General features: G+C 49.7%; 1 protein-coding gene across 4 annotated transcripts in view; it reads left to right on the top strand.

The window, feature by feature from the left end:
- The window catches only part of SBNO1 (strawberry notch homolog 1), a 2127865-nt gene that overhangs the window by 833556 nt on the left and 1276948 nt on the right, over positions 1 to 17361 (top strand). For all 4 annotated transcript variants that reach the window (XM_069619669.1, XM_069619670.1, XM_069619667.1 and 1 more), the window contains one exon: positions 15585 to 15736. In XM_069619669.1, the coding sequence (XP_069475770.1) occupies positions 15585 to 15736 (152 nt within the window). The remainder of the gene's footprint in view (positions 1 to 15584; positions 15737 to 17361) is intronic.

Here is a 17361-nt window from a genome sequence, read left to right as displayed (position 1 = left end):
TCTCTGTAACTCTGACCAAGGTCGAGCCCTTTGTTCCACTTTTTGGCAGGCTTCTCCACAGAAGCCCTACAAATGGTGCCACTCTGTCTGGGTTCCACAGGATGGGTGGGGAGGGGAATTGGCACCCTGGACTGCGTTGCCTTAGCAACTCAAGTCACACTCTGTTCTGATTCGGCCAGTGGTGAGCCGCCCGGCAAGTCGCCACAGGACCTAAGAATCCGAAGAGGGAAGAAGCTGAGCCATCTGCAACGACGACACCACCGGTGAAGCCCTGCTGCAACAAACTCACCACTTTCCCAACGACAAGAGAAGATCTTCTGCTGGCGAGTCTTCTTCCTCTGAGCTGGTGGGACCAACCAGTTCGCCCTTTCGCCTTCCAAAGACGTCTCTTGGTCGAATCGCCCATGCCAAGCACCCCGGCGGCCGGATAGCCAAGCTTCACCATTTTGACCGCGAATAAAAGGAACGCACTCTTTTACCGACGAAACTCTGTGGCTGGTTTCATCCCTGTGCAGTGCAACGACTCCATGTTTCCTCCTCAACGAGATCCTCTCTTCCCCTGGTCGAAACGACAAACTGCATCCACTGCCAGGAACAACTGCCACCACTGGAGCTTCCTTTTTCTTTGAGGTACTGTGTCCTGCCTGGCCTCCCTTTCTTCGGTTTGCCCAAGGTGACCCTTACAACCTTGGCTTTCCAACTGGGCTGGCCCCAGACCTTCTAACTTTACCTTCTTGAATCGCCCCAACCTCTTCTGAACATTCTGCAAAGACTTTTAGTGCATTTTAAACCGTGTGATCCTGGGCACATTTCGCTTTGCTCCATTTAAAGTGGGCCTGGCCTATGAACTTTGGCTCTACAGTGTATAGTGCCTTTTTTCCCTTGCTGAGAACTCCTAAAAGTGTTGGGACTTGTTTCATTTCTATGGTCTGCCTTTTTCTCTCCCTTTAACTGAACTATTGGAGTGCCATCAGGTTACGCGCTCACATCTGTTTAACAAATCGTGATGTTTTAACTCTGACTTGTCTAATAGTTATCAAGGGAGGTGTGTATACTTTACCTGACTGTGTTTTAACTTGCTTTTGATTTAGAGTGCTAGTATATTGCCTAAAGTGTGTTTTAAATAAATAATTATATACTTTTTATACAAAGCTCTGGTCAGTGTTTGTTTGCTCTACTGTGTTTTTAGCCCTATTGTGTATACTCTATATATTGCCTAACTCTTCTTGAGAGAGGTCTGACTGCTCAGCCACAGCTACCAGGTAAATCTGGGTGGTGCAGACTGCTACCAATTGGTTTTACTGCTTACTCATGTAGTCTTAATCTTTTTGCAGTGTTCCCCAAGGGAACTGCACATGATTCTGCCTAACAGCCTTGTAAGTTGCTGCGCTCTTCCCCGGATGCTGTCTTTTGGACTTTAATCCGGTACTCTGGCGCCACACTCCTCCCCGGCGTATGTCGATATCAGCGGGCGTCAGTGGGTGTCCAGCCTACAAGGGTCTCTTCCCTACGTCTGACCACCACGCTCTTTGCCTTCGCTGCCTTGGCCCTGATCGTGGCTGGGAGGGTTGTACCACGTGTGACGCGCTTACACTGCATGCTCTGAAGAACAGGTTAGCTCGGTGGAGAGAGCTCTTCGAAGGATCGCCTCCAGTGGCCTTGAAGAACTTCTTCAAAAACAAGTCCAGCCCCAAGTTAGGGCCACTTTTCATCAGCACCCCACAAGGGTGGCTCCTCCAGGAAACATCCAAGCGGTAGGGACCGTTCAGGTTTTAACACCAGCATAGGTACGAGGCTACTTCAGCTACCGGCGACTTCTTGTACAGGGTTTAGCATGTGTCCATCCTGCGATGGGCTCTTTCCAGCTAAAGACCCCCACACCCTCTGCCTACATTGTCTTGGCCCAGACCACAGCTGGCAAGCTTGTACCGCGTGCAACGCGCTCTCCTTGAGGTCTTTGAAGAACTGATTAGCCAGGTGGAGGGAGCTCCTCCAGAGATCTCCTCCAAAGGACATAAAGGACTTAGTCTATCATCGATCCAAGCCCAAGGTAGGGCCGCTCTTTGCCAGCGCACCCCGCAAGGGAGACTCCTTCCCAAAGATTCGCCCGCGCGGGAGGGACCGCTCAGGTCCTCATACCAGCACGAGTACCAAGGCTACATCAGCTACCGGCCAACAGGTCAGTGGATCCTCCTGGTGACAGTGCTGAGGGACCGGAAGGTTCTTTTGCCAGGTTTTCAACCGAGGGTCCATGCCCTAGTACCGGCAACATGTCAGAGGGGGCGCCTATACGCAGTTCTACCGGCAGACCCGCCGAGGGCGAATCGCCTACCGGGCCTCGGCCTGAGGAACAGGGTAGGCCCCTTGATCCACGCTCAAGAGTCCTGGACTGGCCAGGGCCCAGTGAGCCGAGCAACACGATGCAGGCATGTGGAAGGCAGCTTGACAAAATGGCCACCGTGCCAGACATTCCTGACATCTGCACGATACCGCACCTGGCCAGGGAGCAGGTGGAGGAACGTGTCTAGGTGGGACTGGTGTCAACCAAGTATGTGGTCTACAGCCTACCATTCATTTGTGCAGGGAAGGTTCCCGCTGCATCTGTATGGGCAGGGCACTCAAAGGCTCCAGCAGCCACCCGCTACCCCATCAGTATTGCCTACCACTCGGGCCTGTGAGGACACATTTTTTTAACGGTTCCTCGGGCTTATGAAATCACCTCGGATGGGGGTCATCCTCAGGGACGCATTCAAGAACATGCTACCGTCAATGGCTCTGGCGCAGCAGGCCCCAGTACAGTGGCCCCTGTGCATCCTCAGCCGCCCGCTCCAGCCTCCCAACCAATACAGGTGGTTCCGTACCAGCTTCAGGCTCCAGTCTCCACACCCTAGCCTTTGGCTCCCAGCACCCCTCCACCGGTGCCGAAGCAACCTTACTCTCAGGTGGACACGGATGAAGAGGGTGGCCCCGACACACCATTGTCAGCCAAGACCTTCCACAAACGTCTTGCAGGGCTGGCAGAGTATTTGGGCCTTCCTCAACCTGATGTTGAGCAACAAGTAGAGGAGGTCCTCGCCAAATTCGTCACGCTGCGCCCCACAGCAAGAATGGGGATCCCGATGCAGAAGGAAGAGGTAGCCTTGGCCAAGAAGGGCTGGCTCAAGCCCCACTCGGTCCAGCCGGTCAATCGACGCCTGGACGCCAAGTGCAGGCAGATGGAGGGGGATACACTCTTGCTATCGGCCCACCCTCAGCTGCACTACTCGGTGATCGCTGCGGCATCACTGTACTCCAAGCCTCAGTCGTCCTCGGCCTCCTCTTCCGCAGCACTGCTAGGCAAGGAGGAGAAGATCTTTAAGGCGTACGGGAAGAAGCGGTATTCCAACGCGTCCCTGCATCTTCGTCAGGCCATCGCGGATGCCATGCTAGCAGCCGTTAACCAGAGGCCTTTTGGTGGGAAATTGCTGATTTCCTCCCAGAGCTTCCGGCGCAGAGCCAATCGTGATTCAAGGCGGTCCTGGCAGAGGCCAAGATGGTGGCAAAAGACCTCATGGAATCCACTGTTGTCCACATTGACATCTCTGGCCGGGCCATCGGAATAGCCACAGACATGAGAAGAACAGCCTGGCTCTGTGCTACTAAATTCAACCCGGATGTCCAGGAACGCATCTTAGATTTTCCGTTCGAGGGGAGTGCCCTCTTCCACTCCACCACAGACGAGGAGCTGGACAAAAAGAAAAAAAATGCTCACAAACGGCCAAGTCTTTATCCATCCTTTCAAAGACCACGCCCAAAACGTACACCCAGTCACAACAGCGCTCGGACACAGGGCGTACGTATGGAGGGTTCCGCGGCTTCCAGGCAGCCTGACCGTTCGCGACCCAACATCAGTGCAAACAAGGCGGGGGGGTTGTGTAAGGGCTTTTCCAGTCCCCCTCCTCCGCAACAGCCTCAGAGGGAAAGAAGGCATGACACGCCCCTCCAAGTCCATGTGTCTCCAGTGGGGGGCAGGCTTGCCCACCATGCACATTTTTGGCACCAGAATTTCGCGGACCCCTGGATCCTCTCCGTCGTATCCACTGGGTACCGCCTCCCTATCCCTGCCTCTCCTCCCTCTTCCCCAGCGCTCAGACAGATTGGGACAGCTACTCTTTTAGCGGATATCCGGTCTCTAGCCGAGAGCCAGGCAGTGAAGGAAGTTCCAACCTCCCAGCGAGGCTTGGGCTTTTACTCCAGGATTTTTGTCATTCAGAAGAACTAGGCAGGCCTGAGAGTTGTGCTGGGCCTTTCCACCCTCAACCTCTCCCTACCTCTACAGAAATTCAAGATGGTTACGCCAGCTTTGATAGTGGAGACATTGTGCAAGGGAGACTGGATGTGGTCCCTGTAATCTGAAGGACGCATACTTAAACGTCCTGATCGGCAGCCTCATCATTGTTTTCTAAGATTCAGGATCATGGGCTACAGTTTCCAATACAAGGTGCTTCCTTTCGGCCTCAACTCGGCACCCAGGGTCTTTACCAGGCTGATTAACACAGTGGCGGCCCTCCTCAGGTCGCAGGGCCACGACATCTACACGTACCTCGACGACTGGCTCGCCAGGGTGACATCTCCGGAACTGGTGCACGACTCTTCCCACGCTCTGATGAGCACACTGCATGAGCTGGGTTTTTCACTCAACCTCAAGAAGTTGCAGCTGCAGCCTATGCAGAGACTGACCTTCTTGGGCCTCATTTGGGACACGTGCTCCGAGAAAGTTTTTCCCTCAAAGGACCAGATCACGGCCATCAAGAGGGGCTCGACGCACTTCCTCCTACTGGGTCTCATGGCAGCAGTCCTTTTGGCCGTCCCCCACACAAGACTCAGGATGAGGAGGCTACATCTGCACCTTGCTGCACCTTGAGGCATCTTGGAACCAGGAGCGAGGCTCCCAGTCAGAGATAATCAACGTTGTTCCGTCGCTTCACCAGGACCTCACATGGTGGTCCAGGGACTGCAACCTGTGGACGGGCAAGCCTTTTCCGGCAACCTATCCCACAGGTCACTTTCACCACGGACTTCTCTCTCGAGGGTTGGGGAGCCACCCTGGATAACCACTGCGTCCATGGCACCTGGACCCGGCAGGAGTACCACATCAATTGGCTGGAACTGAAGGCCATCCGGTCGGCTCTCGGCGCCTTCCTTCCGGTTTTCATGGGCAAGGTCGTCCTCATTCAGACGGACAACTTGACCAGCATGTTCTCATGTTCTATGTCAACATGCAGGGAGGTACCAGATATACCCCCCTCTTTGCCTCCTGGGACAACAGGAAGTGCCAACTGTTCGCCTCTTGGCAAGGTCAGGGCCTGGGCTCACTGGGCGATGCATTCCAGATTCATTGGGACAGAATGAACAGCATACGCCTTCCTACCCACACCGCTGATACCCAGGGTGATATGCAAGATCAAGGAGTCTCACCACCTCATCATTCTAATAGCACTGTGGTGGCCAGCCAGGCCATGGTTCTCGGATAGACCTCCCATTCACCTTTCGACGGGCCCAGCACATTTTCTGGCGCAGCAAGGGGGCAGAGTCATCCATCCCGCTCCACAGAAACTAGCCCTCACAGCGTGGTTCCTGAACAGGTCACGCTAGGCCACCTCAGCCTCTCCCAGGCTAATCTAGAGATCAAACAGGGCACCAGGAGCAAGTCTACCAGGGCCCAGTATAAGAGCAAGTGGACCAGGTTCTGCCTGGCATGTACCCTGGACGATGTGCTCTCCTTCTCGGCGCACCTCAACCATTCAGGTAAACACCTGCTGCACCTACCTGGCAGCCATTGGGGCTTACAGAAACTCGGAGGAGATTTTGTCCTCTTCCAACCCCCATTGTCGAGAAGAATTTGACGGGTCTCGCCAGGCTCTACCCACCCATCAATAGGCTGCACCCCGTGTGGGACCTCAACATAGTTTTGGGTGCCCTGGCTCACACACCATTTGAACTAATGGCTTCCGCGGACATCAGGCTGGTCACCATTAAGACAGCCTTGCTAGTTGGCCTCACCTTGGCTCGCAGAATCGGCGAAATCCAGGCGTTGGTTGCCTCAGAGCCATATACTACCTTTAACAGGGATAAGGTAGTCCTGCAGACACAACCAGCATTCCTACCTAAGGTGCCTTCCATCTGAACGAAGAAATTGTGCTGCCCACGTTTTTTTGCTGAGCCCAAAGACTAGGCACAGAGAGTTTTGCACTTCCTTGACGTTAGGCGTGCCCTGAAATTCTACTTGGACAGGACCAAGGGCTACCACAGCGGCATGTCCCCAGGCAAGTTATAGCAGGGCGGCCACATGGGCCACCCCTTCTGCTTTCTGCAAGCATTACTGTTTGGATGCCACTCTAGAGCATACGCGGCCTTCGGACAGGCGGTTCTTAGAAACCTATTTGCTTAAGGAGGGTCTCCTCTCCACCCTGGGGCTACACTCAGTTGTAATCGCTTATGCAGTATGGAGGAAAGGGGACTGGACGCAAGAGTAATCATAAGTGACTCACCGTAGTGACTTACTCTTAGTCCTTAGTCCCGTTCTTCCATACGTCCCACCATCCTCCCCACCCTAATAAAACTGGTGTCATTAGGCAATCTTATTCTATTGTTGACGCGTCTATGGGGACTGAGGTGTGGTGCTGGAGGGCAGAGTCAGGGCAGCGCATGATTCCCCCAGGGCCACACCCCTGTGTGCCTCTAAATTTAAAGGGGAAGAAGGTTTTTTCTGGTGAAAAGAAGGTTCTGTCTCCCGTCCTTAGGAAGAGACGCCCATGCAGTATGGAGAAAAGGGGACTAAGGACTAAGAGTATGTTAGTCACTACGGTGAGTAACTTATAATTTCTTGCCTAAGGTAGTCCCCTTGTTTCACCTCAATGAGAAGTTAGTGCTACCTACTTTCTTTGCGGACCCCAAGGACGAAGTGCAGAAAGTACTGCATTGTCTGGATGGTCAGGCGTGCTCTAAAATTCTAGCTAGACCCCGAACCAAGAGCTTCCGCAAATCGGAATTACTCTATCACCTTCGGTGGGTCAAAGCCAGGCTATCAAGCTTCCAAGCCCTCCATAGCAAGATGGATGGTTGCGGCCATCAAGGAGGCTTATGAGTGGCAGCACAAACCACTCCCGGCAAATATGAATGCCCACGTAATCAGAGCCAGTGCCCTGGCTGTGGCTTTCCAGAGGCAAGTTCTGTGGAAGGTCATCAGTAGAGCGGCTACATGGACTACACCTTCCGCCTACTGCAAACAATAGCTCCAGGTCGGACACAGCATTTGGTCAGACAGTTTTAAGGAACTAGTTGTCTTAGGTGGGTCACCTCACCACCCTCTGGCTACATTCAGTTGTAATCACACATACAGTATCGGGGAAAGGGGATGGGATGTAGGAGTAATTGTAAGTTCCTCACCATAGTGACTAATGTACTCCTTGTCCATAGTCCCCTTTCCTTCATACGTCCCACCATCCTCCCCCGTAATAAAACTGGTGTGATTAGGCAATGATAATATTGTTGACAAGTCAAAGGGGACTAAGGAGTGGCGCTGATGGGTGAAGTCAGGGGAGTGCATGCTCCCGGGGTCGCGCCCCAGCAGGCCTCTAAATTTAAAGGGGAAGAAGATTTTTTTCTGGTGAAAAGGGTTATGTCTCCCGTCCCTAGCGTGGGACGCCCATACATTATGGAACAAAGGGGACTATGGACTAGGAGTGTGTTAGTCACTACGGTGAATAACTTATAATTTAGTGCCCACCCCCTGGGCAAGACTGTTATCCCCCTATGAAAGCACGTCACAACAGCCTGTGCTCTTGGGAGCAAATTACTGACCCATTAGGCAACAGGATTTTGGGTGATACCTCTTCGACTAAATCCCTGCAGCTTATGGTGCATTGACCTCCCAGTCCCCCCTTCCAATCCAAGTTAAGACTGCACTGCGATCTGAGTGCCTTCCGGTATTAAACTGGGCCCTACGGTTTTACTCCATTCTGTTTAATTTCTTTATGACTTAAATGTTACATTATTTGCAATGAATATTTGTTGTGAAATGCTTTTATGGCTCAATGTCGTTTAAAGTTCGTAACTGACTGACTATTCCTTCCCGGTCTTCAGAGCAGATTTTTGTTACCTGTTAGGTTCCTCTCCCTATCTCAAGGCTTTTAAATCTGTCATTGCTCATTGCTAGCACCTTGTAGTCTGGAATAATACATGCTACAGAACCTTAAGTTGCTTAAGCTTTCCCAGTGGGTGGGCCTCTGGAACACCCACCGGGTAAGCATGCATGCAACAGTTTTGGTCTCTATGCATATGTTTTGCAAGCATTTACTAGGGACATCTGCTGGAGATCCAACGTTCTGTAAAAGCTTGCCTGCGCTCTACTTTCTAAGCTCCCATTATTGTGCAAGAATGGGAACGGTACTTTGGAGTAAGTATAACGTACTGTAGTGATTAGTGTACTCCTTGCCATAGTCTTTCTACTTTAGACACCCACTACCCCTATTAGTAAGGTGTTTGGGTTCCATGCTGTTCAAAGGACTGGAGGGTGAACGTGGGGCATGTGCATGGGGAATCCTTGCTATGGCCACATGTGTGCGTGCATGAACGCACATGTTCCCTGCACATATTTTTGAAGATGTAATGCTGCAGCCCTGTACCCTGTTCTGGGTGACATTCAGCTAATATGGAAGAAAGGGGACTATACAGTAAAGGTACAACACTCATTACAGTGCTTACCTAATGAAAAGTTTCAAAGTACTGTTATTAACTTGTGCACTTGTATCTTTCTCTCAATTCATGCTTTTTGTCATGCTCCCTCCTTCCTCCAACCTATTAATTGTTAATGGATGTTCTGGATATTAAGACTGGAAAAGGTACCTTAACCATTTTGGTTGTCATTAAATTCATAAAATACCTTTTCGCAACCTGACTTGAATTAGGAGGGGTCATTACATCAATGAGAACTGTACTCGTACTTAAGTGCATCATGGAATGCTGGAGCAGCTGGACTGCCTTTTAGTGGCCGTTTTCTACATCGCATTCTGTCTTCAGATGGGTAGCATGTCTCCGGTTGGGCTGACCTAAAATGTAGACTTGGCTAAATGAGTTTGCGCTGTAACAAAGTGTTCAGAGAACCTGCACACCGAGATAGTGTTTATGAATTTAATGAAACCGCACATGATGGAAGAATGAAGTAGCATTTCCTTCTAAGTGAGTATGAGCTGCCATACTGAAGAATAAAGTTACTTGTTAGCCAAAATCTAAACTGGCTTGCAGGCTTGATCATTTATTGTGAAGCATGTAACTGTACCAGCCTCCATCACCAGAAGCTTAGGTCACTGGCGCTCATTTTAGGACTGCCTCTATGTTTCTATTAACCCTCAGTGACCTTTCTCCGGGGCACCACCAAGAGGAATGGGGGGAGCCTAGACTTTATTTTGTAAATAAATAAGTAGATTGCCGTAGCCAAGATGTGTCTCTGGTCCCTGGGACTTTGCGAGAACACAGATCGCCCTCTACCTAAGTTTAGGAAGTATATTGATTTCTGAGGCTTGTGGAATCTGCTTAGATCACATGCTGTGCATGGGCAGACATCTAGTGGTAGCTGCAGAGTTTTACAGTTGTTTTCAAAACTCGAAAATGGACCTCGAAATAGGGCGTGCCAGTAATACTATCCCTAGTGTGACGTCCCCTGTACCCATGATCCCTCACGCGTGTAGGTCCCTCAGATTGTTTTTTTTCCGCCATACTAGTCGGATGCATGTTGCGGAGATCCTTCGGCGCTAAGCCATTTTATAGTTCAATTACCGTTAATACTTCTCCTTTCCCCCTTCCACCATACACCAAAGACCGGCACTAGTGAAGATCGGAGAAATCAACCATCAAGGACTGCCACGGCGGACTCCGGGCCTTGGATGGCCTCTGGCCTCAGCCCTATACAGTAGGGAGAGTGGGGTGTGGTCATATAGGCTCTCTATTCCCCCTTTCATATATATACTCGCCCTGCTGCCATTTTGTACCATATGAAGAGTACTCCATTCAAATTCTGCCCTAAATGTAATAGGAAGTTTCCCAGGGTGGATAAACACTTTACGTGCAATCTGTCTCTCCCAGGAGACCACCCCAAGGCTACCTGTCGAGCTTGCAAGCTCTTCAAGCTGACGACCCTTAAGGACCGCTCAACTAAGCACTGGACCCACTACGCTAGGCAACTAGAGGCCATGAATGTGGAAGGGACATTCAGCGATGGCAGCAACCCCGCCGAATCAGACGGGAGGGCAAAGGGGTGACTTTGGACACCCGCGCGCAGGCCCCCGACCCCGAAGGACTGGCCAGCGGCCACGTTGTGGGGACTACACCCGGCGGCAAAAGTGCTACACATTCTAACGCCACTAAATACATCAGCCTCGGCCTTGACTCGACACGCGTGTCGAGCAATCGGCACCGGACGGCACCACGAGAGCGGTCCAATGAATCTTTGTCTTCTGGGCATTCCTGTTCGCTTCATGGCAAGGCCGAACCGTCTTCGGTTGAAAAAGGTGTCGCCCGATCAACAGTCCCCGAGGCCCGGTCGTCGGATGACGATACCGCCCGCCACCCTCTATGGGCTAGACGCGATGCGTCTGACCATACACCCGAGATTCGACGTCCTTCTTCACATCCTGCCTCCAAAACTCGACGCGATGCGTCGGACCCCTTAGAGGCCCCTAAAAAGTCTTGTAAACACTCCACTAGCCATGGGAAAGGGAAAAAACAGAAAAAGACATATTCGGGTCCCCATGTTCATAGGGAGAAGCATAAGGCTCCAAAGGTAACGGGGAAGTCCAAAGTCTCGGAACGTACCCCAAAAACAAAACTCATTCCTCCCACTGCTGAGGGTATGGGCACTGATGAGGAACCAGAACCAGTAATTATTCCGAGCTCTAAAGAGTGGAGCTCAGCAGACATTGACAGGGTCATGACAAGGTTAACATTCATGGCTAACTTTTATGAAAAGGACCCCAGCAACTTTTTTAGTTATTCTAACACCCCTCCCACCTCTGCCCCTTCTGGGTCCAAGGTAACACCTGTGTCCTCTCAACCCCCTACTGAGAAACTCTGCTCAGACGCCCCTTTCCAGGGCTTGGTCACAGATCCCTTCGTGGTGGAGCCTTACCACCCTGATTCCTATTGTGCCGAGACTGAGCCTTAAATTGTTGTGGACCAGGCGGGTGACCCTTATTATGGGGATGTCGAAGACCAGGAGGAGGATGAAGAACCTTAAAACATTGACTCCCTGGTTGCTGTAGACCCCCCGGTGCATGACTTGCCTATAGACAACCAACCCCTCCTTAATGAGGTGCTGGCTAAGGCGGCTGCCCGCTTCAGTATTGACACACAGGGTGTTCAGGAAGACAGGGATTTCGCTGAGGAAATCCTAGGGGATAAGAAAGCTATTACTCGGCTATCCCATTGCTAAAGTCCATCCAGCGCAGGATTGAACCCGCGCTCCAAACCCCGAATCTCACTTGAGCGGTTATTCCGCGGGTCGAGATATTGTTCCGTGCTGCGCCCTCCGATCCCCTTTACATTAGGGGTCAATTAAAACCTGATTCCCTGGTCGTGACAACCACCAGGAACAGGGCCGGTACCCCACTTGCTTCCTCGGAAGCACCTCCTGATAAGGAGAGCAAACGTCTCTATGGCATTGGAAGGAAAGTTGCCTCCACTGCGGCCTATCAGACAAGAATTGCCATAGTGCCACCCTTTTGGCAAGCTACAATTGCCATCAGTGGGAAGAAGTGGCTGCCTTGGTTTCCTCCACACCCGACCCCTTAAAGAGCCAGTTGGCCAACTCGCCAACAAACCCTCTGGACAGAGGGGTAACAACAATTTTCACCGCTTTCGGGGTCAAAATTCCCAAAGGGGTTCCAATTATTACCAAAACCAGGGAACTTCGTGGGGTAACAACCAATCCCAATCCTCACAGGGCTACCCCAGAGGGCAGTGCAGGGGTCGCCCACTGGGTAGAGGCAGCCTCACCAGAGGTGGTACGCCACCCAACAAGCAGTGACGTTCCGCTTTATGTCCCCTCCCATGTATCCCCAGTAGGGGGGCGCATTTCCACCTTCACCCACGCATGGGAGGGGATCACTTCGGACAGATGGGTGCTGTCCAGTGTCCGGAGGATACTGCATAGAGTTGCTAGGGCGCCCCCAAGACCATCCTCCGCGACAAAGAATACACTCGCTGGAACATCAGAAGATCCTCCTCGAGGAAATCACTGTTCTGCTAACAAAGGACGCCATAGAAGTCGTCCCGATCAACCAGGTAAACAGGGGTATTTATTCAACCTACTTCCTTGTGCCAAAAAAAATCTGACAATGCGCCCAGTATTAGATTTGCGCCCTGCAAACAAGAATGTCAAGCCACAAAAATTCTGCATGACTACACTACAAGAGGTAATCCCTCTACTAAAAAAGGGGATTACATGGCAACATTGGGTATGAAAGATGCCTGTTGTCATAGTTCAATGTTCCCAGTGCACAGAAGATTCTTGTTTCAAGATCGACAACCAGCACTACCAATTCGAGGTGCTGCCCTTCGGAATAGCCTCGGCTCCAAGGGTTTTCACCAAGGTACTGGCGGTGATGGTGGCGCACCTACGCAGGGAGGCAATCACAGTGTACCCTTATCTGGACGACTGGCTCATTAGAGGAGAGTCCCCCCTAATTTGCAGACTAAATATCCAAAGAACCATCAACCTCTTCCATTTGGGCTTCTCAATCAATGAGAAAAAGTCAAGCCTGGTACCAAGCACCTCAAAACCGTTCCTAGGAGCTGTCCTAAATACCCAAGAGGGGTTGGCCCTCCCATCAGAGTAAAGGATTCGAAATTTGTTGCTGCAGATACCTCAATATCAGGCCGGTCGCCAAATAAGGGTGCGCAAAGCTATGCGTTTTCTAGGTATGATGCCGTCTTGCATTTACCTGGTTCCCTACGCGTGTCTGCACATGCAACCCATGCAGGAATGGTTGGCGAAACAGTGGTCTCAGGCAAGTGGTCAGTGGGACGATCTAGTGGTCGTTTCGCCAACACTAGTACACAGGCTTCGCTGGTGGACAAGAGAAACCCTTCTACGATCCAGAGATAAAGGCCGTTTTCACAACAGATGCCTCTCATAGCGCTTCGGGCATTCAAACCCCTCCTATTCAACCAGTCAGTGCATATCCTAACAGACAGCACGACTGCAGTGTTTTACTTAAACAGGGGGGCACTCGTTCTCAAAATCTGTCCAAGCTTGCACAGAAAATTTGGAAATAGGCACTCAAACGGAAGATTTACCTATCATCCCAACATGTTCCGAGGGAACTCAACTCGCGAGCAGAGATCCCCTCCCAGAGGAATACAAGTGGCGACTACACTTAGAGGTCGTAGGAGACCTCTTCTCTCAGTGGGGTTTCCCCACTATAGACCTTTTCGCCATAAGCGAAAACAGACAATGCCCAAACTTTGCATCCAGGTTCCCCCAGCCAGGCTCCAAGGGGAACACCCTGTGGATGAATTGGTCAGGGATATTTGCCTCTGCTTTTCCACCAACCCCTCTGATGAGGAAAGTGGTGAACAAGATCCACAGAGAACCGATGACGCTCATCCTAGTTGCTCCTATGTGGGCGAGACAACCATGGTAGCCACACCTCTGCAAACTGGCGGTGTGCGACCCCATCAAACTCCCGTGCTGGTACAACCTACTCTCCCTGCATGAGTGGCTAACGGTGCATCCTCAGCCTAACTCGATGAACTTGGCAGCATGGCTCCTGAAGTCGTAGAGTTCGGACATCTCAATCTAGCACAGAGATGTATGGATATCTTGAAAGAGTCAAGAAAACCGAACACTAGGCACTGTTACTATGATAAATGGAAAAGATTCGTAATTTGGTGCCAGAATAAGCAAATCAAGCCTGTTGATTCTACTCCTTCAAACATTCTAACCTATATGCTCCACTTACTGGATGCAGGGTTAGTGTTTAACTCGCTAAAGGTGCACCTGGCGGCTTTGTCAGCCTACACCACTTCCCATAACAAGGTCTCATGGTGGAAGGTACCATTCATCAAGGCTTTTGTGGAAGGGGTAAAGAGACTCCACCCTCCAATTTCTAACCAGCCGCCAGGTTGGGATCTTAATGTCATACTCACTAAGCTCATGGGACAACCCTTTGCGCCTATGCACAAGTCTAGTCTAAAACACCTGACTTATAAAACTGCCTTTTTAGTAGCCATCACTTCCATAAGAAGGGTCAGTGGAATCCAAGCTCTGTCAGTGCAGGATCCTTTCTTTACTATACATAAGGACAAACAGATGAGAACCTAGGGTGAGTGCCTAAAACCAAAGTTAATTTCCAAATTCCATGTTAACCAGTCTATTGAGCTACTGGCTTTCTTCCAGGAACCCAAAAGCTCTGCTGAGGTAAAACTCCACACACTAGATGTGAGGAGGGCGGTCCTCTACTATGTAGACAAGACCAGACCGCTAAGAAAAACAGATCAACTGTTTGTCTCCATAGCGCCAGGCATCTCTAAAAATGCCATCTCTAGGTGGATAATCGGATGTATCCAACTGTGCTATTCCCTTTCAGATAAAACACTGCCTTTTACGCCAGGGGCCCACTCCGCAAGAGGTACTGGAGCCACTCTCACTTTCATTGCAAATGTCCCCTTAGACAGTATTTGCAAAGCAGCTACATGGAGCTCAATACATACTTTCACTCAGCACTACTGCATTGACGCTCATTTCAAGACAGATACACAAGTGGGACAAGCGGTTCAAAGACATTTATTCGCTCATGAACCTTCTCACATCCCACCTCCTTCTTCCACTGCTCGCTGGTCTATGCACAGCATGTGATCTAAGCAGATTCCACAAGCCTCAGAAAGGATACATTACAAACCGTAATCGTATTTCTGATGCTTGTATCTGCTTAGATACACATGCAACCCACCCTTCCTTCCCTCTGAGAGAAGGCACATGGATGCTTATGACCCTGTCTGATGCGTATCTGCTTAGATACAACTGTACTCGCACTACTCCTCATGCTACCTCATGTCCGAAAAAATACAATCTGAGGGACCTACACGCGTGAGGGATCATGGGTACAGGGGACGTCACACTAGGGATAGTACTACTGGCACGCCCTATTTCGACGTCCATTTTCGAGTTTCGAAAACAACAACTGTATTACTCCGCAGCTACCACTAGATGTTGGCCTATGCACAGCATGTGAATCTAAGCAGATACTAGCATCAGAAATACGGTTACGGTGAGTAATGTATCCCATATGTACACACGCGCACACACATGGCTTGAGGGGATAACAAGATACATTCCCAGATGTATGCATGTGTTCCAGTGATAATCAAAGGGTTGATATTTCTTGTCAATTGTTTGTAGCCGTTATCTTGCATTTAAATTAATTGTATATGAAATGGTAATTTGTATAACTAGCAATATCCAACATTTCTATCAAAAGGGTTAGAGCATATTTTCTTGCTGTTTGTGAAATTTAAAGTCCTACAATTGTTCCTTCAACCACCTACAGAGGCGTCCTGCAGTCTCTTATTGAGAAGCATTTTCCTGCTCCTGACCGGAAGAAGCTTTTTAGTTTGCTGGGGATTGATATGAATGTTCAAAGTAATAACAACTCTCCCAGGGACAGCCCGTGTAAAGAAACCAAGCCACAAAAAAGAAAAGGTATGATTAAGCTTGGTTATTTTATAGCGCAAGTGATGTATTTTTTTCTATGTATACATTTGTGTTCTATAGGCAACAAAACATTACAAAACTAAACTCAACATTGTGATTGACGATCATATGTTAGTGCACCATTATGTTTCCGATACTTTGTTTATGCAATAACACCTCTTAGGTTTGCCTTGGATCACCTCTTCTCGGCTCTTCCGGTTACGCACAGTTTATATACAGTAGTGTCATTTGCCTCAGACCTCCCAAATTTGTGAGAGCAGCTTCTGTTTTTGTATATTAGTCTATAGATTCCTTTTCACCACTTTTATCAGGGCTTGTACCCTTCTCCCTTTTTGTCAGAAATTCCTACGCTGTACCTCTGCTTGAGGTCCTTAAACCTTTTGATTTTCTAAACTGGCTTGCCCTAGTGTGTACTAATCTCAGGCTTCAGTCGGGACGCAATTGTAATATAATTGTCATTTGTATAGCACCTTTTCCCATTGATATGGCCTTAAAGCGCTGTAGGGGAGTGCCCTCAGGGGACCAAAGTTCAAGGTATGGGAAATTCGTCTGAGGAGTTTAGAAGGCATATGTGCATTTTAGCCAATAAAAAGTTAGGTTTAGGTGGCTAAGTCCCTGCTAGCTACCCATTTCGAGCGGGCATGGGGATGGGTGCTGTAAGGTAGTCTGCAGAGTATGAGATTGTAGGAGACTCGTTATGTGTCCAGCTAGGCACGTTTTTGTCATGGAGGATAGCTGCATTATTATGGCAAAGCTGTTGTGCGATGTGTTTTAAAGTAGTGCATGTTAGCAACTTCTGACAAATTGATATTGAACTTTGTTTTGAACTGTTTGAAATCACCACTATAAGCCCATTGCATTCATGTTGAGAATGCCTTCGCTGGAGAAACCTTGTATTGGAACCTGTGACACTTGTGCACTAGGCCCCATACATCTTGGGGCTGGACTTCTTAAGCAAAGGGAATTGTATTTGGGGCTGGTTCTAACCATTTTACCTACATAAGAGTACTCCTCTGTTTTACCTAATTAGTTACTGAGTGATCTATTGTAAGTGAACCTACTGGTGAATATATATATCTGTGTTGTAATGGTTTTGTGTGGTATTACTATCTTTGTGTCATTTCTTGGTGTGTACTTTTTTTGTTTTTTGAAAATCAAGTTTTTATTGTAATTTTTCAAAACATCAACTTTGTCATCAGAATGTACAACATAAAATTGCACAACTCCCCTCTCTCTGCCTATATGCAGTACAATCAATTCCCGATATTTCTATTGCCCCAACCGATGAGTGCCTATATCCTATCCCTGCATTCTGATGGCAGGTTATCGTCCATACTTGTTAAAGAAAGGCTGCCAGATCCCCTCTGTTTGTGCCTCATCAAGAAGATGGGTCAAATATTCCATATCATATGTGGACTTTGCCTTCTGTACCCATTCCCTTTCTGTGGGCACACTGCCCGGTTTCCAATATTGTGCCACACAACTCCTTGTCGCTACTAGTAGAGTGTGGACCATGTGACCCTCCACGCACCCCCCCATACTCCTCCTCATATACCCCAAACAGCAGCAAGCTTGACTCCTTGGGCCTTTGTATCTCATCCAGGTCTTTCAGC

The sequence above is a fragment of the Ambystoma mexicanum genome, chromosome 10 (assembly GCF_040938575.1).
Source record: "Ambystoma mexicanum isolate Mex_15411 chromosome 10, UKY_AmexF1_1, whole genome shotgun sequence".
NCBI classification, from domain to species: domain Eukaryota; kingdom Metazoa; phylum Chordata; class Amphibia; order Caudata; family Ambystomatidae; genus Ambystoma; species Ambystoma mexicanum.
This window is presented reverse-complemented; position numbering and strand designations above follow the sequence as displayed.